Consider the following 23427-nt stretch of genomic DNA (forward strand, 5'->3'; position numbering starts at 1 on the left):
AATTTGTGGGCCATATTGCATTATACTTTTAGAATTTGCAGAGGGCTGATTCAAAATGGTCTGCGGGCCACATTTGGCCCCCGGGCCGTAGTTTGGACACCCCTGGTTTAAGTCAAAGTCACCTTAATTAAACGTTTATTAAACAGTTGGTTTGTCCCATAAGACAGCGAGTGGCTCTGTCACATATTTACCTGCTACCTACTGATAATAAGCACATGTTAAGTGTTTAATATCCTCTTCACAATGTATTATTATTTCAGACACAACTGATGAATGTTCGTCAGCCATGAATAGATAGGCTTAAGAAATAAAATGCTCTCCATCTTGAAACGATAAAACTTAGGAAAAAAATCGTACGTATGGACTAAAAAAGTGGGATACATTTCCACATATTTCCACCAACAATAAATATGATTTGTATATTGACAATTAGGAAATCAGAGAGAGGGAATAGGCCACTCACAACACATTGAAACTGGTGTTTATGTCATTCAGTATGTCTGCCAGAAGAGGGGGCTCATTATTAATATGGAGTCCTGTGGTCAAAATTGGTTCTCTTTTTTCCAATTACAATTTGTAAGTTAAAACAAAAACTTCTGAAAAACTTCCTCACTTAAAAATCGGATTATGCTGGCTCATTGCTTTCTGTAATTCAAGATTCAAGATTCAAGAAGCTTTATTTATCCCGAGGGAAATTAAGGTGCAACAGTTCAATACAAAGAAGGAAGGAGAAATATACACTCAAAATAACTTAATTGAACACCTAAACTCCCTGTATCTTTTTTTAAAACAGATTTCATTTAACTTTGACAAGGTTCAAGTTTTGCACTATTTAATAACTGCTCAATATTTTCTGCTTAATATAACCTACACATTCTACTGTGTATTATAAGGTATATTCGTAGTAAGGCAAGGCAAGGCAAGGACACTTCATAGTTACATATGAAAAGCAATCCTTTACTGAAGTAATATAATAATAATAATAATAATAGTAATAATAATAATAATAATAATAATAATAATAATAATAATAATAATAACAATAATAATAATAATAATAATAATAATAATAATAATAATAATAATAATAATAATAATAACAATAATAATAATAATAATTTACTATAGTTTACTATTATTCTAACTATTGCCTAACTGGAAAAGTATACAAGAACTTGGCTGAGGAATTTGCCCTTGTTATTTTCCCTTAATAAATAAAGCTGTTTTTGAGCTTTTGTCATCAAGATGGAGATCTAATGACCATGTCATGTTGTTTGTGATAAGACTGAAAACAGTGCATTTTCCAGAGTAAGAGAAGTGGCCTGTGATATTTATCTTCTCTTCCTTTTTTCTAAAATTAACAATGATTTCATAATACAGATTGTGATGATTGATGAGCTTTGATCTATCTTGATCTTTGAGCTCTCTGATTTATATCAAGAAGTAAGACGAATGTTTTCAAAAGTAGTAACACCAAGTCTAATAGAAGAATCCTCCAAATCACAAAGTTAGGACACATTATTTACTAGACATGAAGGGTATGATAAATGTGATATGAAAAGTATTTAAAGCTGTTAGATAATGCACTCCATTTCTCTATGAAATGGAGTGATAATAAATATGACATTGCAAAAAAAAGCACATACTCAAATAAAGTCCATCGAATTTGTTCTTATGTAACCTGCATTACATGAGTATTAGAATTGCTCTTACTGAAACCATGATTGAAACAAAGTGATCCATTCATACGCTTAACCAACCAAAGTTGATATTCCTACATTTCCCAGACTACAGTGCGTCACCCTGAACCCCGCCCTTTCCTCTGCCTAACTTTGTGTCGACTTTCTGTTTTGCAGAGATTTCATGGTCTCGGCTATGTGAGTTGGTGCAGACACAACCTCGCCCTGCACCACCGCAGGCTCTTCTTATCTTCCTCATCATTTTCAAAACAGGAAACAGTTCATGTGTTTGTATCGCCGTCCTTTTCCAGGGAGGAAGATGTCCGCTGGCTTCTCCGGGCCAGAGCCAGTTTAGGAAGATCTCTCACCAGGAAAACGCCAACGCTTTTTTTGTAGTGCTCGGGTTGTCATTCGGAGGCAACTGTCATCTTTGGGCTCCATCTTTTACCCGCAGAACTGTATGGCTGTCAAACAGTGCTGTGGACTGTTTCCGTGGAATTAAAGGCGATGTGTGTTGTGCCAGGCCAAGGCGAGGACGGACTGGAGATGCCCTCTGGCTAGCAGCGCAGTGTGTGGACCGCGGATAGGTCGCAAAACGCACATTATTTAGCACACTGTTCGGCCACTCATGACGGTGGTGTTGGTTTTGTTTAATTCTAAGATACAGATTTGTCTGAAGTCATTCAGACAGTTGGTGTTAAGTAGAAAGATGCCGACATAGCCGTTACTTTGTTCGCTAACCGTTAAAACGCAACTGGCGACGTCAAGCTAGTGCTAGTCGGCTTCAAGATACCAATTTAAGACACATGCACAGCCTTAATTCACTGACACAAACACTGCAGGGTTGACGGTCCAACACTAATACACTAATGTTAAATACTGACTATAAGCGAATGATTGCACAGCCTAGCAGGTGTATGGACAAACATGACTACTAACTAACTCAAAGGTGAGATAACGGCAAAGACTTTTGAGCAACTCAACTCATTTGGTTGTTTGGCACCTGCTAATTCTGTAAATCACAACAAGGAGAAGACAGCAGCTCAATCTGTTCACCATGGAGGGAAATGTGCAACAACAGAAAACCACTCCTTTAGCTCGGGAACTAACCAGGACATTTAACAGCTACAACAAACACACCATACAGCTAAAGAAGAACCTGAAGGAGACCAATGCGTTCTTCCGGGAAATCAGGCAAAACTACAGCAATGCTTGTGCATCGACCATGAGCTCGGAATCAGCTTCTTTTGAGGCAGGTAGGTTTCAACACATGCAGACACACCTGCACATGTATGTGGTGCACCCAAACATGTTTAAAGCATCATATTTTAAACTCCTTCATCAAAAAGAAAGAGCTAGTAAGTTTCTACTGCCAAGTGATTTCTCCATCAACAAGTAGACTGGAAAATTAGTTAATTGGGGTTAGGAAAAACTAAAGAGATTAAGCCCCCTCTGAAAAGCATGAGTAGACTAAGTGCACCAAATATGCTGAGATCTGTGGCTGGCTGAGAGCTTGGTTGGCTGGTTAGGTTTTTAAACTGTGGACAGGTTTTATTATCTTTGAGGAACCTTTCAAATGCTTTTCACAGCTCCATATAACACATTTTGAGTATTGTGAGCTTTTTTTTTTCATATGATATTGATATGTTCTTCTATGAAACATTTATTAAAAAATGATGTGTAGCCATTTCAGTCATAGCTGGTGTACTGTACACCGAGAAGGTCAAAATAAAAGTTCTCGGTGTTGAGTGAACAATGTTAAGCTGAAGATCCGATATATTCGACAGCAAAATGCTGCGTTTCATAAGCAAAGCCAAACGCATGTCTTCACCTGCCAAACTAGAGTCGTCTTGCAAATGTCTTGGTTTCACATATTCATTTGGATACAAAGGGGCATCATATGATGTTGAAGGATCATTCAATAGTTCTTGATCTGATATTGATATGATCTTGCAGTCATACTTTAATGCATCATGTGCTAGATTAAATCGACAGTAAATTCACACATCTGTTAGAAAGAAATGCACCTCTACTGTCTTTGTTATATAACTGTTTAGACTGTGACTCAGCATTGCTGGGGATTAGTTGTGATGCATTTCACATTTCAAGGCTTGATCAGGAAATAATAACCCAAGGAAAAATATCACATTTAAAAATAAAAATAATCTTTTGTTTATATTGTAAGTGATGATCGGATACAAAAGAAAAACAGTAATTTTACAGCCTATTTACAGCTTACAATTCTAACTAAAGTTTGAAAAAAAATCTCAGTAAACAGGGTTGCTTAAGGTTACTGATGAGTAGGGCACCAACGATCAGGCAACCAATCAATTAGTCGTAGATAATCGATGTATTGTTCGAGTAACTTTTAATGCAAAGTTACTCGAGTGTGTGTGGTGGATTGACAAACAAGAATTTCTTGTACTTTGAAAATGTGCATTGACCCTTTTCACCTCATTCTGACGTTCTGACCAAAAGAATGAGCAAATCATTTGCAGATAAATAATTAATGAGAACAAGTGAGTTACAGCCCTACTGAGAAAATCCTCTTCTTTTTTATGTCCATTCCCCAAGGCCAGCTCAGCTGCATCTCTTTCCCCAGCCATGAGGAAGAGTTCCTGCGCAATACTGTGGGCGCTGCCCCGTACATCCTGGTACTGGGCCAGGACTGTGCCGCCCGGTACCAGCTTCTCAACTGCCTACTGGGGGAGAGGCTGCTGCCACTGGGCCCGGAGGCCGGAGAGGCTTGTGAAGGAGTCCAGGGCACGGTCTGCAAGAGGCGGAAGCTGTGTTTCACCCATGGGAGACAGACTCGACTCAGCCTGGCACTGCCCGGCCAGTATGAGCTTGTGCACCAGCTAGCAGCTAACTGTGGCCGCTGGGACACCGTTCCCCGGGAAGACCTGGAGATCCATGAGGAATGTGAAGATCCGGCCCACAGGCTAGCAGAGCTGGAGATCACCCTGCATCACCCACTGCTACAGGTAGGCTGCACCTCACAGGCTGCAGACACTTTATGACACCAACTGGATCTAATATTGTAGTACAATGTCCTGTCAAGGGCTAGATAAACAGCCTGTTATACATAAGTTTATAGTGGTAGTCTTTACTGCTATTACTTTGTTCGCTCTTCATGTACTCTGACACTTATCTCAGTAAAGTTAGGCAAGGCTCACTCATTAATCTTTAAAAGTGAATTTGTATGCCTGAATGAAAACTAGGTGTAATTTATTTTTGGCAGAAAGGTGGACCTTATTTATCCCTTTGGGGAATTTCAGGCATCTCTCTAAAGGCACCTCAAAAAGCTTTTATCAGAATGATGTGAGCAATAGTAAGTTAAAGACATCACATGTATAGAAGTTGCATTAACAGGTTTTTTTACATAATTCGTTGGATTACAACAGCAGAGACTTGCATGAATTGCATCATTGATTTCCTAAGGCCCAGACATGACTTTCCTTTTTGTGTGGTGGCATTTTCTTGTACAGCCCTTAAGAACAGGAAAAATAATTAGATTTTTTTTTCTGTCCTTGTGTCTGGCTTGAACCAGCCTTTGTGTTCAGCACATAGTTTAGCCGGCAGATTACTGAGCATAGCTGATTATTTCCTGTGTTCAGTGTTTTACTTTACCCGATTCCTGCTACTGCTCAGAAGTATATTATTCTCCAGTTTTCTTTGGTCTTATTTAGGGTTCGATCACGTCTTTAAAAACGGACTCACTGGTTACTGTGTGGTTACATGGAAATAGGAAGAAGCTTTGGACACAGTGAAGCAGTCATCCTGGTATTCAGCCAGTGTGAGCTGAAAATCACAATATCTTCAGGGAGGGAATTGATTTAGCACAGAGTAAGGATTTTAGTCATTCCTTATCATGTGTGACACGTGGAAATGAGTCTCTAATCCTTTAGACCAAGGCCCCTTTGCAAGCATCACACAGCCCCAGAAAATAGGCCTAACTCTGTCTGGGGGCTGTCCGCCCGCCCAGCCCCCTTACGTAATGCCACTGGTCTGGTGCGATTCACATGACTTGGTCATGTTAAAAAATCCCAAACCCTTTGCTATGATGAATTTGCCATGGTTGCAACTGAAATCTGGGACACATAGTTACCAAAACCTAACTGTGTTTTTATAGCGGAAAACGTTTTTATTTAGTTATTTGTGTGAGCTTTGCTTACAAAGACCTATTCACAACGTGTTTCAATGCAACATTTCTGCTGCTAAAATCATTTTATACTGACTAACATTATGGCCACTAACAATGAATGCATCTTTAAAGTGTGTGTGAGACAAAAGCACGGCAGGCTGTATGCGCCTGATTAGCGTTATTGAATAACTCAATTAATGAGAGCCTTTGATAATGGCTGATTGTTGACTTTATTACGTTTTAATGCTTCAGTGAATTTTTGTACATTTCCTGGTAGAACCCATAGCATGGAGTTTGCATGATTGCCTCATTCAGACTCAGACAATGCATGTGTTGGCTTTGCTTGGTTGACTAAAACGCTTGAAGCCATTTCAGACCCCTGATGATTTTCACATGTGACCCAGAGGTGTGAAGAACTGCTGTCCCTTATTTGTTTGATTTACTTGGTTAAATATAATGAAATAATCTCCTATTCAAGTAGATATTTGCACATTTTTTATGCTGCTGCAACTGAAAAAAAATCCCAAATTGGGATCAATAAAGTATATATCTATCTCTCTATATCACTTCGATAGTGGTGAACAAGGGTTTGTCACCAACCAAAGCAGTGCGAATCTGCCTTTTAGTTTTCCACTGAATGAATAAGAGATGGTCCTGTCTCCGTAGACGAAGGCACAGAATCTCGCTGCTCATTGTGGTATTCACACACTACTGCCATAATCACAGCAACCTGCTTTAGAGGCTGCTTGCTAATTATCCTTTTCTCCATCCCAGGGTTAACTCATGCTTCCCAACTCGACATTAGCCACAAGAGGACCACAAGAGTGCTATGCTATCACCTTGTTTCTAAAGATGTTTTGAGGTCCATCTTTTGTTCATTGCTCAATGAATTAACACAAACAAGTCTGCTTGGTTAACAGAGACCTGTTGAGTTAGCAATTACCCTTAAAATACGCTAATAGAAAAAAACTGTGATTTCCTACGTGGCAATCTGTCTTGAATGTGTTGCTCAGGTGAGGGTATTCATGCGAACCCACACAAACGTTAAGACCTATGAAAACAACTTCAAAATAGCCAAAAGACATTTTCCCAAAGTGTTGTTTTGAAAACTGACAGCATTAAATCAATCCGAACATTGTACATGTATTTTGCAACAAATGTTTGCAGGCTATCTTTGTTCCAGAGAGACTGCTCAGGCTCTGCTCTTGTTTCTTGGAGACAGGACTGACTGTCTCCTTTGTGTAGCTGTTGGTCATTTTTGTCTCTTTTTCTCTGTCTGCCTTTCGCCCGGCATGGTCTCCCTCTCAAGCTGAGAATATTTTTAGTCAAAGTTGTTTTTCACCAAGGGTTAAGAAAGCGTTTTTACTTGTGTCATTTTCCTGCCCTGCTGCAGACATTCCCAAGACCATCACAAATATTTATGTGCCATTAGGTGTTCAGAAATAGAAGGAGCATGTGATATATGTGGAAATGTTTTTCTTCCTTTTGCAGAAGATGTTTCAAACACCAATGAGTTTTAACACTTTAAATACCACGGATTAAGTTTGCTTTTAAGACTTTTTCGTGTGATAGTGTCCAGTAGTAGGCATGAAATAAAATAAAAAATAATGTAACAATATTTGTGGTCAAATTTGTAATAAAATCTAAATAATTGATAAATAAATTGAATAATTCAAATCAAAATGAATTTGAAAGCACCTTTTAGTCAGAACAGAAACTCTTTCAGAGAAACATCTCATAATATAAATAATATGTTGTTGTTAAACACCATATTATAAATACAGCACATGTTTTTATTGCACATGTTTTTTTCCCATTAAATCTCAGAAACACTTCGTTATCAGTAGAAGAATCGCTCTTTGGCCATTCTAGTTCCTGTATTTTATAATCTGGCTATTTTTCATTTCGTGATTGTGATCGCGAAGTACACACCTTTTTGAAGTCACTCATGGGAGAATATTTTATATTTTTGTGTGGTTTGTCCTCAGGAAGCAAAGGTCATGGTGGTGCCTTGCCCAAGTGTCCAGCCTATAGAAGAGGTCCTGGAAGACTTCACCCGTGGAGTGGTCCCCATCATACTTTATGTCATCAACCAGGACTCCTTAAGCACAGAGCAGGTGGCCGAGCTCTGTAAGGTCAAAAAGTTGCTCTCCTTCCCCATCTGTTTTATTCGTATCCCTGACACCATACCAGCAGCCTCCCCAGGACCCGAGCGTCGTGCGGAGAAAGAAAAAGAGAAGGAGAGGGAGAAGAGCGCCCTCCATAAGCAGCTGCTCTCCCTCGGCTTCCTCTGTGGACCGACAGGAAACTGCCCCTGTGGGGCTCCTACGCAGACACCCATCCCTGGTGCCAAGCCCCAAAGCGTACTGGGTGAGGCTTTCGAAAGGCTGCATCGGTTACTGGTGCCTTTTGCTCGCCTGGTACTTCAAAACCAGCAGGTGGAGGCTGCAAACCTGCTTAATGGGGTCCATTGTCGCTGTTTAGATCTTTTCATCAACCAGGTCAGAGGATAGAGCTGTTCATCTGTGTGTCTGTGATTGTCTTGATGCATTCTCATGAACTGACCTCGTATGCCCATAATAAATCACCATCAGACCTTTATCGTCTCTGCCCCCCTTCGCTGCAGGCCTTTGACATGCAGAGGGACCTGCAGATTACACCCCGCAGGCTGGAGTACACCCGTGAGAAAGAGGGTGAACTTTTCACCTCCCTTATGGCCATCGCTAACCGCAAACAGGAAGAGATGAAGGAGATGATTGTGGAAACGCTCGGCAGCATGAAAGAGCAGCTGCTGGAGGACGCTGCCAACCTGGAGTTTACAGGTTAGCGAGGGAACGTCTTTTCAGACCGGGTTCCTCTTGTAGTGATTGTCGTATTATTTAAGATAATATGTTTATAGGTGGTGGAGATACACCTTAAAGCACCAGTAATGTGCTGCTGTGGATAAGGGCAGCAGCAAAACAGTTTTAGCTAATTGAAAGAAAGATCCACCTTTTAGAATAATCTATATCATTATGACTCTGATGTTGAAATGGTTAATATGTACAAGTACAACACAATTGTGCTTCACAAAAATCACCATTATTAATTGCAAAACAAAGAAAAAATAAGCCAATGGAATAATAAAGCTAGAATATAATAAGATGGGTATAACATACAGAAAGAAGAGTTGCAGTGGAAGAAATCAAGAGTTATTTAATGATAGGAAAGACAAACAGAAAAATCTTCAGCCTTGATTTAAAAGACATCCGAGACCGACATTCTGCCACGGTCTGTGTTGAAGTAGACGTCATTGAAAACTTGATAAGATCAGTCTCAGTTCAGTTGTGTGGCCAAGAAACCTGACTGGAAGGCATCAAAACAGGAGTTTAGTGCAGAGAAGTTGTTTAAATGAATTTGATGTGGGCATAAATTGTTCATTAGTGATGTGTCATGTTTGTAAATGTTATTTTTTAAGAATTTCTTAACATGAGAAGGTTGTGTTTACAATTTGTAGAAGATATGAGGTCATGCAACTTTTAAAACATTTTGAAAAAGCCGGTTGGAAGAATATTAAGGTGACAGGAGGAGGCCTTCAGATATTGTATAATGTCCTTTAGGTCTTTATGGTTGGAAAAAATTGTATGGTGGTATTTAAGTTGACCTTGAAGGTACAACACACATCTGTATTTGACATGGAAGCACTCACTGCTTGTCTAATTTCTGAATTTTCAGTGAATAAGGAGGTAATGGTGTTGCAGGCCCTGGTACATCGTGTCTCTTCCCCGTGCTTGTTTGTTATAAAAACCACATGTTAATTAGACAATGTGTTTTTCTTTTACCTGCAGACATCATTGTAACAACCAATGGAGAGCCCTTTACATCAAAGGAGATCAAATCTTGCATCCATCAGATCCAGGAGCTGATAGTGGTTCGTTTGAATCAGGCCGTGGCCAATAAGCTGATCAGCTCTGTTGACTATCTGAGGGAGAGCTTCGTAGGAACTCTGGAGCGATGTCTCAACAGTTTGGAGAAGTCGCACATGGATTCTTCTGTCCACAATATCACTTCCAATCACCTCAAGCAGGTGGGCACATAAGTGTGTTTGTAGAAAAGCAAACCAGAACAAAGGTTTGAATACGCTCTGTCAACTCCACTTGGTTCCAGTGCCTCCTGCCTCCAACGACTGCATTTATTGATCGCTTATGCCATGGATTTGGCTGCATATTTACCCCCTCTTTTCATCTGCAACAGTTATTGAATGCTGCCTATCATGTGGAGGTCACCTTTACTTCAGGATCCTCTGTCACCAGAGTCTTCTGGGAGCAAATCAAACAGGTCAGTGTCCAATACATTCAGCAATAAGAGTTGCCAACTGCATGGAGACCTCTGAAGAAGTGTTGCTACTGTGTGTCTTGCTTCTAGATAATCCACAGGATAACGTTTGTGAACCCACCGGCGATCACTCCGGAGTGGAAGCGTAAAGTGGCCCAGGACGCCATAGAAAGTCTCAGTGCTGCCAAATTGGCCAAAAGCATCTGCTCCCAGTTCAGAACGCGCCTCAACAGCTCCCATGAAGCCTTCGCAGCATCATTGCGCCAGGTGAGCCGTCCTTTTCCTCCTTCATTTCTCTCTCTCATTGGCAGTGGCCCTTTGCTCTGTTTCATTGATACCAGACAGTAACTGTCACCGACCATATTCTTAAAGTACAGTGTCATTATGTAACACTCTAGACCCTTTGGACTCGTTTACCTGCATTATTCTAAATGTTTCTAACCATTTTAAAAACTAGAGGAATCCATCATATTATTCACACTGATTAAAAACTTTTTTTTAAATCAGTGTGAATAATCGCTAACATTTGTGCGGCTTCTTTTTCTTTTTCATTTTTATATATATATAAATATAGTCAGCTTTTCTCTGACTCAAAGTTGCTTTACAATTTAAGGGAGGGTTGGGATGGGGGGAGTACAAACAAACAAGGACTAACACTAAGGCATGGATTGATGAAGGGGGGCGGGTGCTATGGATAGGCAGAGGAGAGGAGATGAGTTTTGAGGTGGGACTGGACGGGTGTGAGGGTCTCGGAGTGACAGGGATGTTGGGGGAGGGAATTCCAGAGCCTGGGAGCTGCCACAGGAAAGGCTCTCTCCCCGATGATGATGACGATGATGACGATGATGACGATGATAGCGGCTAGTTTGGATGAATCAATAGCAGATTAGCATTTTCTGTTTTTTAAGCAGAGCCGTTCTTCTCAGCCAGCGAATGAGTGAAACTCTAAATCAGGGGTTTTCAACTGGTTTTGTCCCAGGGACCACCATTCGGACTAGAAAGCAATCCGCGGCCCACTGATGTGCCTGCGCGTGCGCGTGTGTATTTGGTGTTACATGCATAGCTCAATGCATGAAACATGAAAGAGAGGCCACGCAGATTTTATAATAATAAAAGTAGATTTATTAAATTAAATTAAATTAAAGATTATTTTAAAGAAAGAATAAAGAATAATAAAGTGTTGTGCAATTCAGTATTGGGAAAAGTAACTAAAAATGTCATGCAAAGTCAGTCTAGGTGTGTGACAAAACAACAACGGAGAACAAAAATCCAACAACACCGGAGAACCAAAATCCAACAAATGAAGACCAAGGCAGCCTCAACTGCTGGCTGGTCAGGGCTTTTATAACCCAGCCAGGACAGACCTGTCACCAATCACCTGCTGTAGAGACAGAGAGATTGAGAAAAGCAGAGAGAGATTGAGAAAAGCAGGGAGAGAGAACAGGCTTACCATTAACACAGGGCGGGGCCTAAACCCGCCAGGGTCGTAACAGTGAAAACATGGGAGAATTAGGCCTACCTGTCAGTGTGATATCTGGGCGTGGTGAAGTCCACACAGCCTGTCTATTCGTGGCGAAATGGTAGACAGAGACAGTCTCATGTCATTCTCTGGATCAAGCCTAGCCCTGTACTTATTCTTTAAGTACGCCAGTGTAGAAAAACCACTCTCACACAGGTATGTGGTTGGAAAGGGCAAAAGACACCTCATTGCTTTTGCAGCAAGCTGTGGAAATTCTGTCTGGCAACTTATCCAGAATTTAACAAGGGGCTGTGTGTCGTACATATGCCTCCTGACAGAGTCTGTGGACATCTCAATCAGCTTATCCTCTTCCACAGCCGTCAGACTTGACCCTACTGATGCATCGTCACTGAATGGGAGCAGGATCCACTTGCTGTCACGGCGCCACTCTTCCGAATCAGTGAAGTACTTTGCGAATTGACGCACAAGCTTCCTCAAATGCTCACATATAGTGTCGTTGATGTCAGTGCTGTCAGGGTATTCCTCAACTGAAGGAAACATCGCCAAGTTATTGCTCTCCACTCGTTCGATCCACTTTGACATTTTTTTCACAAATGCGTCGAGCTTCTCGTAGAGCTGCATGACGTTTGCATCTCTCCCTTGCATGGAGCTGTTCAACTTGTTCAGCTCTGCAAAAACATCTGTGAGGTACGCCAGCTTAGTTAACCAGTAACTATCGTTGAAATTGGAAGCCAGATCAGAATGCTTCTCGCACAAGAACTCGTAGATAGCTCCGCGTAGTTCAAACACACGGGCGAGCACAGCGCCGCGAGACAGCCAACGCACCTCTGAATGATAAAGGAGAGAGCTGTGTTCACTTCCCAAGTCATGGCATAGGGATGAAAACAGGCGTGTATTCAATGCGTTTCGTTTTATGAAGTTGACCGTCTTGACAATGACATCAAACACACCACTGAGCTCAACACTGAGATCTTTGGAGGCGAGAGCCTCTCTATGAATCAGGCAGTGTGTCCAAATTACCCCCGGAGCCACCCTCCTTACATGCGCAAACAGTCCAGTCTTGCTGCCACTCATGGCTCGGGCCCCATCGCTGCATAATGCAACGCACCTCTGCCACGAGATATTGTGCTCCGTGAAAAAATCGTCCAGTGCTTTAAATATTTCTACACCGGTAGTTCGCCCGGGCAGTGGTTTGCAAAAAAGAAATTCCTCGCACATAGTGCCACTGTCCTCGTATCGCACAAATGTTAACAGTTGCGCATCATTAGTAACATCTGTCGTCTCGTCGATTTGAAGGGAAAACAGAACTGTCTGAAGTTTTGCCATCAGCTGGTCTTTGACATCATTTGCCATTTCCCCAATTCGTCTTCCGATTGTGTTGTCTGACAACGGAATAGTTTTTAATTTGTTGGCACATTCTTCGCTTACCATAGCTCTGCACATATCTATGGCTGCTGGCAATATAAGCTGCTCTGCAATGGTATGGGGCTTCTTACTTTTTGCAACCCTGAGAGCGACCAGATACGATGCTTTCAGTGCGTTTTCATTTATTTTTGCACTCTTCCTCATGGTAGCCTGCTGTCCTTTGAAATCACGCAACATCTGTTGCATGTACTCAACGGGTTTGGCCTTCAAGTGGACGTGATGCGTCTCCATATGCCGCGTAAGTTTCGACGGCTTCATAGCTTCATTACAGAGAATTGTTGAACATACGAAACACAGTGGTACCTCCTCTCCTGCTCTGTCTGTCGTCACTGTGAATCCATATTTAACATATTCCTCATTGTATTTTCTTTTTCGTCTTTTTTGCGAAGTTGACGCTTCGGAAGCCTGTCCTTGCCCTATCGTGGCGGCCTGTCCCTCTGTCGTGGCAGCCTGACCCTCTGTCATGGCAGCCTGTCCCTCTGGCACTTTCCTCACTACAAAACGATCCATTGGTGCTAGATATATAGCTAGACTAGTACATATGTAACAAATGTTTGCTGTACTACAACCTATCTTAAAATACTCTCGTCGGCTATGCTTATAAATGTGTGTCAACTTTGCTCGCAAGACTGTACGTAATGAATAATAAGTGAGGTTAGCGACGCAACTCATTACCATTAGCGAATCACAGGCTACCATAGACTGGATAGGCGCAAGGCTACATTCTGTCAGCTTGAATTTCCTTTATATTATTTTAAACATATTTTTCACGATATGTAACGGTATTCTGGAAATGTGTTGAAATATCAAAGCGAATTTATATTAAAAAAAAACAATGGTGAACTGATCAACATAGGCTCTTGTCACGGACCACATGCAATGCCGCCGCGGACCACCAGGGGTCCGCGGACCACCGGTTGAAAACCCCTGCTCTAAATGATTTGAAATAGGGTGACATTAATGACATGACTAGAATAAGAGACCTGTGTGACCTCCCTGTTGATTCACATGAATGTGTTCAGCCGTTTATTCCCCTCCACTTGAATTGCATTGCCTTTTAAGCCTCAATGTGAAAATAGCTGTGACCCTCCAGGAAGTATGTGGCAGATCAGTTCCAGTCAAATTACTCCGATGCTAATTATCACATGACAGACAGTGTGGTTCACATCACTGAATTCATTTTCACGCTTGCCAATTCTTAATTTCTAAAAGAATAAAAAATAATTGATTGTGGCAGTCACATGGGGAAGAGCTGACAAAGACAACGGCACAATAAGCTTCCCTGTATCCATCTTTTAGAGAAGGAGGTGATGGGAGGATGATTTGTGTGTTTCAGGCTTTTTAATGACAGAAATATCGTAGTTTTTTGGAGTGATTGCGTGCAGTGAAAATAAGTCAACTTAATTAAACATTATTATATTTCTGTTTATAATTCAGCTGGAATTTCAGCCAGTGAAGCCACCATAAACTATAGAGATGGAAACTCTGGTTTGAACGTGTTGGTATGCAATTTAAAGGGAGAAGGTGTTAGGAATTTTAAATGCAAAGTGTAAAGCAGGGATTATTATCAAAGGAAAACAAAGCCTTCCTGGTCACAAGAATTTAAGAGCAGGGTCCTGTTTTATCCTGAGAAGAATACATGACAAGGCACTTATTCTTATCCCCTGAGTTGCAATGTGATGTTAATTACATTATAGTAAAGTGTAGTCTGATTTAGTGTTGACAGACCCCTCTAGGTCAAATTCCCAGGCCCTGTGTTTACCCCTCTGTTTTTGCTCTGTCTGCTCCCGCACGTCAAAGATTCTGGGTTCAAGACTTATTTATTGAAAGCACTTCACGGCCGCCTGCAAACTGATTGCACAGCATAAGAAATAAGCAAATGAATAGGTGATTACATAAATCCAGAGTAAAGATCGAAACAGTTCCTCATATTATTGTGTTTATTCATACATCTGTTGTTACTTCTGTTGCATGTAAATATCTGAAGTGTAAAAGTCTCCAACCAGAGTCTGGACACATGGTGACTAGGGCTGAAGTATCATCTTAACTGATGTTCCAAATTTGTTTGATTGCAGATATTGTATAGAATGAAAATGATTGCATTATTATTCTTTTATTTTTAAAATATATTAAAATGGTCTTTGTTAAACGTCATGAGCCTTTTGTGATCAGTAGATCAACAAGTAGCAACAATGTAATGTTCAGCCCTAAAGATGACTCAATGTTATGGATGCTTTTGCAACAAAGTGAGCAAGCCTCACAGCGCCCTTATGTGGACTCTAAAGTTCCAGCTGAGCACAAAACAAACAGCAGTGATGAGAACCCAGGCTCTGTACCATTATCCTCTGGGAGTCTCTGCTGGCCGGGATCTCTGCATTAACCGGTCTCATGCTATATCATTTTTAAACTCATGAACTATCCTGTCAAAATCAGCCCGGGGAGGGAGACAGAAACCGCTGTTGCAGCATGTTGTGTGAGATAGCCGGCAACTACTGGCTGTGTGAAAAGCTGTGAATTATAATGCTTCCACTGAAATGTGCATTACAATCTTCAACTGAAGGCAGTGCTACAGTCGATACAGTGTCTTTATTAATGCACAGATATCACTGTTGTGTCTATGATTTTGGATTGGGATAATTTGTTTTTGCTATTTGTTGTAAACTTCTTTTTTATGCATTTCATCTCATAATTCCAAAATAACAGATTTTTGTTGTGCTTTGGTTGTTGTATAATGCTAGTTAGGCCGCAGTAGTTTATAAGCCTGGGAGCTTTGCTTTTGGTTTCTGTTATTTTTATAGCATGTTGCGTCCAAATTTCTAAGCACCTACTTTTAAAAAATCCAGCGCCTCAAAGCTCCCTAAAATGTAATTATTTTATTTATTTACCACAACATGCGCGTAGGGAGCCCAGATATTACAGACTGCTTAGTGTAATCTATCCATGTAATCCGGCTCTGTGTAAGGCACATTAGGGGCTGCTATAACAGATTCTGTTAAATGAAACGACTCATTTAGCAGCTTGTTTTAATGCTAACCATGGGATGTTATGTCATGTGTTGGTGTTTGTAGCTAGAGGAAGGACACACGGGGCGTCTGGAGCGCACAGAGGACCTATGGCTGCGTGTAAGGAAGGACCACGCACCCCGGCTGGCCCGCCTGTCTCTGGAGAGCCGCTCCCTCAGAGATGTGCTGCTGCACGGTGAGTCATCATCAGATCCTCCCTTTGTTCACTCCAACTGAAACTCTCAGACTTGACGAACCTCCCTGAACAATTGTTTTCAAACTCAGAGACTGCAATATGTACAAAACAGTGCCGCCCGGATTCTCACTAAAACACGCGAGTCACATCGCCCCCATCAAGACCCACCTGTTCCTCACTGCGTTTCCCTGACTGTGCTTTTTTTATATTTAAACTAGTGCTGTCAAACGATTAAAAAATGTAATCGAGTTAATCACAATAACAGGTTGTGATTAATCACGATTAATCACAAGTTTAAAATACTAGTATTTACTTGTATTTTTGGGGGGAGATAAAACAAATACATCATGTGTGGTGTTGGAATAAAGAAATGCATGACAAACTATTTTTAGAGGAATCAAAGTTTTTACTTTATTATAAGATCTCAGCTTAGTTGTGATAATTTCTGAACTAGAATCTATTAATTTGCTGAGTAAGAAGTGTCAGGGAGTGCTTGGCATTGCCCACAACATCCGTAATGAACTGCAGACTAGAAGGATTAGCAGACAACCACATAAAACACAGTTACAAAGTGACGTCTGCTACAAAGTGAATGTAAACAACTGGCCTGTAAAGAGTTTGCAAAGTAACATCTCAACCCAAATGAATGCTATAGTGAGTAACAGTGGGCCTATTTAAGAAACTGAATGTCATAGTGTCTTTGAAGATACAAAGTGTACAGTCCCTTTTCACTCTTAGTTGAATAAGATCATTTTAAACAGCGTGAACTTGTGTGACATGACTCCAGTCAACCTGTTCATACACTCTACTTTTCTTTCAACCAGTTGCTCAGGCAGACCAGCTTGTTGACATTTTCAGATGACAGAGCGGACCTCGTCTTCTGCACAATGTGGCCTGCCAAAGAAAACAGTCTCTCACATGGCACTGTTGAGGCAGGTGTAGCCAAGTACCTCTGTGCAATATAGGCCAGCTTACCATGAGCACCTGTGTGTGCCGCCCACCACTGTAGTGGACATGCCTCTATGCCGACACTGGGCTCTGCTTTATACCTGTCTACAGTTTTGTCTGTGGACAGTGCCTCATCATCAGACTCTGACCCCATCAGTAGGAGGGCCATCTTCTTCTTCTTTGGTGGCTCTGGTTCAATTTCCTTCTCTGTCCTTCAGCATCTCACTCAGCTTTTGCCACACTTCTTCCCTCTCTGCTCTGGGCAGGCACCTGAGGTCCTTGAATCTGGGATCTAGAGCTGTTGCTACCTTTAGCCATAACAGGTTTGTGTTGTCCTTTCGTCTGTTGAGGTCCTCTGTGAATGCAGTCTTGAAGCGCACTATGTAGGCAGGGTCAACATCTGAGACCTCCGGTCGTATGCAAGAGGTGGCAGAGTGCAGGCAGCACTACAGAGCAGGACACATATTTGTCACCACCCAGGAGCTCAGTGACATACCTACAAAACCAACAGTATTAATGACTACACTTTTAATTCATTTAACACCCATTTAGGGGACAGGCCTAAAATGATTTCTGACATACAATAACAAAGTGACTATTATATTAATTGTATTTGCCAGAAAATAAAATTGGAGATAAGTATTGGAGATGGGAAGTCACCTTACCTGCATGGCTCCAGCAGTGTTTCCAACTTTGCCAGCCTGTCATATTCAGCTGAGGTTAGCATGGCTAATTTGTGCTTCTGCTGTGCTAGCGTTGCCTTCAGTGGGTCTTTGTTGTTTTGGACACGCTTTATCATTTCGAGAGTTGAATTCCAGCGCGTGGGTACGTCCTGGACAAGTGACTGCTCTTCTTGCCCATGAGAGGCTTGCTGAAGTTTCAGCTCTGCTGTGTTTGCAGGACTGTGTTTGAAATGTCCGACTATTTTACGGCACTTGGCTAAAGCACCGTCAAACCCGCTGTCACGGAAAGACACTGTGATTACCCTCTGTATAATGCGCGCTACACAGGGCATGTGCTCGAATGGTAGACTCCTTGCTGCCGCGATCATATTGCGCGCGCTGTCTGTTCCTATAGTGTTGACCTTGTCTGTAATCTCTCACTCCTTTGCAACTTCAAGAAACTGACTAGCACATGCTTCTGCAAAATGCCTTTCCTCTGTTTTCACCACACCTAAAGCGCACGAGTGCAGTTGCCATTTGTCATCGATTAGGTGTGCTGTTACACCGAGGTAGTTATGGTTGCTTACTGATGTCCAGTGGTCTCCAGTCAGTGCAATAAATGTAGCTTATGCCAACTGCTCCGCTTTCTTTGCCTTTTCGCTGCCAAACAATTCATGAATTCTTGTGACTATAGTTCCCCTAGCAGGTGGCTTGTATGATGGGTCATCTGAGGCGATCTGGATAATACCTTGAAGCCCCTGGTCTTCAACGATGTTGATGGGCCTGCAGTCAACGATCCATTTAGCGATAGCATTGGTTAGCTTAGTTGTTGTCGCTTTGCGCGCTGGAATTACGGTAGGAAGTTGGGGTCAAACTTGATAATATGATTCATTTGCGTTAATTTTTTTTTTTAACGCGTTATGGTGTCAAGATTAATCGCGGGCGTTAACGCGTTAACGTTGACAGCCCTAATGTAAACCTTTTATGCTCTTAACCTTTTTCTTTTATCTTTTTGATACTCAGCTCACTAGTTGATTTCTTTATATGTTTTTTATTAAATATGATCCTTAGATAGTTTTTATTTGATTTTGGTTTGTTTCTTTTCTCCTCCATAGCATTGTGAAGCACCTTGAGATAACGTTGTTTTTAAAGTGTGCTATAAAAGTACAATATATTATTATTATTACTACTGACTGCCCTTGAAAATCCAGGATCTATTGATTTTAATATAACACAAATTGTTCATTTAAACTTTTTTACAATGATACAACAAAGATTTCTCCTAGTTAAGGTAAAGTCTTAAGCTCAAATTGACAGGGTGTACTGGGTAACTTTCATTCAGATGAACATAAGAGTCTTCCAGTGTCAAAACTCTGCACATCAATCTGCACAGTGAAGCTCAAACATCCAAATGAAGCAACAATATGCCAACAGATTTCTGTCTGAACTCGGTGTGAGAACAACACATTTAGAGACAGTACTTGCATGCATTAACGTTACTAAGTTATATCCTAATCCCACAGAGCTAATAAAGAATACAAACTTGTTTTCTGACAGGCAAGCCTAAGCTGGGCCGAGAGTTGGGTCGGGGTCAGTATGGCGTCGTGTACCTGTGTGACAGCTGGGGCGGACACTACCCATGTGCCCTGAAGTCCGTGGTACCGCCTGATGACAAACACTGGAACGACCTGGCGTTGGAGTTTCACTACACAAGGTGAGTTAGTTGATTAGAAACATTATTGTTCGCCATGTGGAAAGATGTTTTGGGCTAAAAATGTTGCAAAGGTATGTACAAATTCTGCATACTGAATACATGCATCATTAAGAGTGAGTGTAAAAACATCACACCCACACGACAGCAAAAGCAGTTTCTCTGAGGTATTTTAAATTCTTCACAACAAATGGCAATGACAAAAACTGGATAGTCATCACAGCTGTCAAGGGCATTGTACTGTCTAGACATGAGGTGAGAATTTAAGGTTTCAAATGACTCAAGCAGCTCCATTTATTAAGAGATTGGACATTGAACATGACAGTTGCATTGTTTGTTGTAAAGGCCAAACTTCTCTCAGTGCATTTAAAAAAAATTGATTTCAGTGTGGAAGCCTCGAGGCTATGCTGTGCTCACATCAGTATGTCGAAAGCGTCTAATTAATGTTCGCCTGCTCCAAAGGCCATAAAACTGAGGAATGCATGACGCTGTAAAAAAAGCCGCCTTAATGTGGACAAGCATGAGTATACTGTGACTTCAAGATAATAGAGAGTGATTATTTAAGGATCATATAGCTGAAATATTTATCTTTTCTTTCCTTTGGATATGCATTTGTTCAGGTCCCTGCCAAAGCACGAGCGGCTGGTCGACCTGCACGGCTCTGTGATCGATCACACCTACGCAGGCGGCTCCAGCATCGCCGTGCTGCTCATCATGGAGCGGCTGCACAGAGACCTCTACACAGGCCTGAAGGTGACTAAGAGAAAGAGTATTGGGTTTGGTAAAATCTCAGTCCTTACTTCCACTTTAAAGTGTTTTCTTACCAGTTTGATGCTACGTATCCATGTTGGTTTGTTGCACATTCTCCCATTGTGATGCTTAAATGAAGGTCTGTGCAAATATTTTCCCCCTGCTTGAATGAATATGTGAATATTTTCGATGTAAATCCTTTTTCTGGGTGTAAAACAGCTTTAAGTGTCAGTCTTTCCTTTCTGTCTCCATGTCTGCCAGGCGGGTTTATCACTGAAGGAGAGGCTTCTAATCGCTCTGGATGTGGTGGAGGGCATCCGCTTCCTGCATGGCCAGGGCCTCTTGCACAGAGACATAAAGCTAAAGAATGTTCTGGTAAGTTCAGAGCAGGTAAAAACTCTGCAAACCTTTTTGAGTCTGTGACTTCTGATGGTCTTTGCGTCTGTGTTTTAGTATAAGCTTTATTATTACACTTCAGGGGCTTCATGGAGGAACAATAAACCGTCAACAAGTCAGCCTTTTTTTTTGATGCCATTTCAATTCCAGTTGGACAAACAAAATCGTGCAAAGATAACGGACTTGGGCTTCTGTAAACCAGAGGCCATGATGTCTGGCAGCATCGTCGGAACACCCATCCACATGGCCCCGGAGCTTTTCACAGGTATGATTACTGAGCACTCACATGATCGATACCAGTGTCTCCTGGAAGTGTGTCACATCGTATTTCAAAATAATACCAAAGTTATTTATTAGTGTTTTTAAGTTTCCTCTGCTTGTGATTCTTCCCCTAACAGGAAAGTATGATAACTCTGTTGATGTTTACGCCTTCGGGATCCTTTTCTGGTACCTCTGCACTGGTTCAGTGAAACTCCCAGAAGCCTTTGAGAAATGCTCCAGCAAGGACCAGCTCTGGAATAACGTTAAGAAAGGTAAACATTGTTCCTCAATCAATAAAAATAACATGGTCAGGTTTGTGTTCACCCTGCCTTTCTACAATCCTACCAAGAACGGCAAACATGATGCTGTACAGACAGGAACGCATTGATTGGATGGTTTTGGTGACGTTTTCTGGCATTGTTTTAATAATACGGGTCCATTCGGAGAAAACATGTTCCAGTGACACTTTGATACTTGTAATGCATTCACTCGGATTCCCTGGTGTCACAGATAAAAGATTTGGAGCATTAGTCGAGACATCATGTCTAAAAAGAGACTTCTCGTCCAGATTACTGTAAAATCCCTTTGTAGCTTATTGTTTAACAGTCAAAACAAACCGAGGTGATGTGCAACATCGCAGATAGCTGATAAAAGTGGTTGTAATATTTAATATAATTTGGCAGTCCGGGCTAGAGACACTCTTTTGTACACTAGTTACCTAGATTTTAGGTTATAAATGGATTTTTGTTTAATGTATTTATGAAGTTAAATAGATTAAAGTTTGAGAAGCTTTGGTTAAATAAATAGAAAGATGGAATTATTTTAGAAACATATTTAGTGCTTTAAAAGCAAAACAACTGAAAAGTTCTGGTATTTTATCTACGAAGTCGGTTCGATTTTTCGATTCAAAATAAAACAATATGTCATCTTACATGGTTTTTCTCCTGCCGTGTCAGGTCAGACACAAAGCGTACCAGAGCAAAATAATAATCCCCAAACAACACTAAACATTGATTATATAAAGAAATGCTGTTACTATAATTTTTAAATTGCATTTATAAAGCCTTGAGAGTCTGGGAGTATTTTCTTTAGGTATTTTGAAAGTATGTGAATTTAGCTTGAAAAGAGATGTAGGACACGGCTCACTCCTGTCCCTGCCCTCTCCAGGAGCCAGACCTGAGCGGCTGCCCGCTTTTGATGAGGAGTGCTGGCAGCTGATGGAGGCCTGCTGGAACGGGGACCCCTTGCAGAGGCCCCTGCTCGGTATTGTGGAGCCCAGCCTGCAAAGCATCATGGTCCGGCTCTGCAACTGTGGCTCTGAACAGAAAAGCAGCAGCCTGGAGGACTCAAACTGAAAACACTCTGGACAAACTAACACGTGTTTGACGGAACGCTGATCAGGAGTGTTTTCTTGTATTTATAAAGATCGGAGATGAACAGGTGAATAATGTTTGAGCTGTCCTCCTTTGTGGGATTTACATTATTTATGAGGATTTGATACAGACAAGACGTTTGGAAATCTGTGTGTTTTATTGTTTGTGCTTTGTGTATTTGTATACAAACCCTACATCACGCTTTTGTCGTAGCCGCCATGCTAATTGCTACTTTGTTATAGAATTATTACTTGATGCAAATTGTTTTTAAAGTAGTCCATTCCCAATGTTATAAAAAAATATAAATATATAAAAGATTAATTTTAGATTGTATTTAAACTGAACATTTCTGCATCTATACAAACACATCTTTTTTAATAAAATGATCTGTTACTGATTGTGTCACTAAGCTGTTTTCAGTCAATAATATCACTGATGATTTCGTCTTAGGAAAGACAGTAACAGTATTCCTGTAAATCGATAGTTTCTCACCTTGTTGGCCCTGTGACTCCTTACTACAACGAAATGTGTCCTCACTTAAGTGTTAACAACCCGTGTACACACGCAATCAAACAATAACTCATTTGTTTTCCCTGATACACTTTTAGATGCCAAAAGATATTGGATTTTCCGGTTATTCACGAGGTAAAAAAAAAAGGGACAAAAAACATAGTTGTGTCAAGCAGAATTCTTTTTTCTTTCTAGTAAAAGCTTTTTGGTTCTAGTAAAAACACTTTCTTTTGAAAGAGTTATTTCTTACTCTGTATTCGAACAATACGCCTATGTACTGCAGGGCATACAAAGTAAGTGCAACTTCTACTGTTTTACTGCTGAAGCTTGGGATCATTGGACATCATTTTTTTGTATTACAAATAATTTGTAATGGTTTATTAAGTTGATTCATCAAAGTGAAGAAAATTAGTATTCAATTATAAAAATAGTCATCATACACACTCTGCTAATGCTTTTTAACAGACGTGTTGAATTCAGGAGTAAGGATGAATGAGTTGTAAGAAGCCTCCTCAGGACACTATGATGAAATATGAGCAGGAGCAGCTTTAGCGCCAACTAGTGAGTTTATAAGAC

At 41.0% G+C, this 23427-nt stretch overlaps 2 protein-coding genes across 3 annotated transcripts; one reads left to right on the forward strand and one right to left on the reverse strand.

Moving 5' to 3' along the window:
• The first annotated feature begins 1809 nt into the window (after positions 1-1809).
• On the forward strand, positions 1810-22746 carry dstyk (dual serine/threonine and tyrosine protein kinase). 2 transcript variants are annotated; one of them, XM_063911992.1, is made up of 14 exons: positions 1813-2935; positions 4254-4663; positions 7812-8324; positions 8450-8645; positions 9651-9889; positions 10057-10140; positions 10228-10404; positions 16111-16240; positions 19408-19564; positions 20182-20314; positions 20573-20686; positions 20858-20972; positions 21106-21240; positions 22136-22746. In XM_063911992.1, exons 1-14 carry the CDS (start codon positions 2737-2739, stop codon positions 22321-22323), a joined length of 2790 nt encoding a protein of 929 aa, XP_063768062.1. In that variant the 5' UTR covers positions 1813-2736; the 3' UTR covers positions 22324-22746. The 2 variants fall into 2 exon arrangements, with proteins under 2 accessions (XP_063768063.1, XP_063768062.1); XM_063911993.1 differs by lacking the exons at positions 21106-21240; positions 22136-22746 and having other exon boundaries at positions 1810-2935; positions 20790-20945.
• Positions 11088-13978, reverse strand: LOC134882361 (protein FAM200A-like). Its single transcript, XM_063910004.1, has 2 exons — positions 11657-13978; positions 11088-11518 (listed from the first exon to the last, which is right to left on the reverse strand). Exon 1 carries the CDS (start codon positions 13739-13741, stop codon positions 11660-11662), a length of 2082 nt encoding a protein of 693 aa, XP_063766074.1. The 5' UTR covers positions 13742-13978; the 3' UTR covers positions 11088-11518; positions 11657-11659.
• Positions 22747-23427: the final 681 nt, after the last annotated feature.

The sequence above is a fragment of the Eleginops maclovinus genome, chromosome 20, assembly GCF_036324505.1.
Source record: "Eleginops maclovinus isolate JMC-PN-2008 ecotype Puerto Natales chromosome 20, JC_Emac_rtc_rv5, whole genome shotgun sequence".
Classification (NCBI taxonomy): domain Eukaryota; kingdom Metazoa; phylum Chordata; class Actinopteri; order Perciformes; family Eleginopidae; genus Eleginops; species Eleginops maclovinus.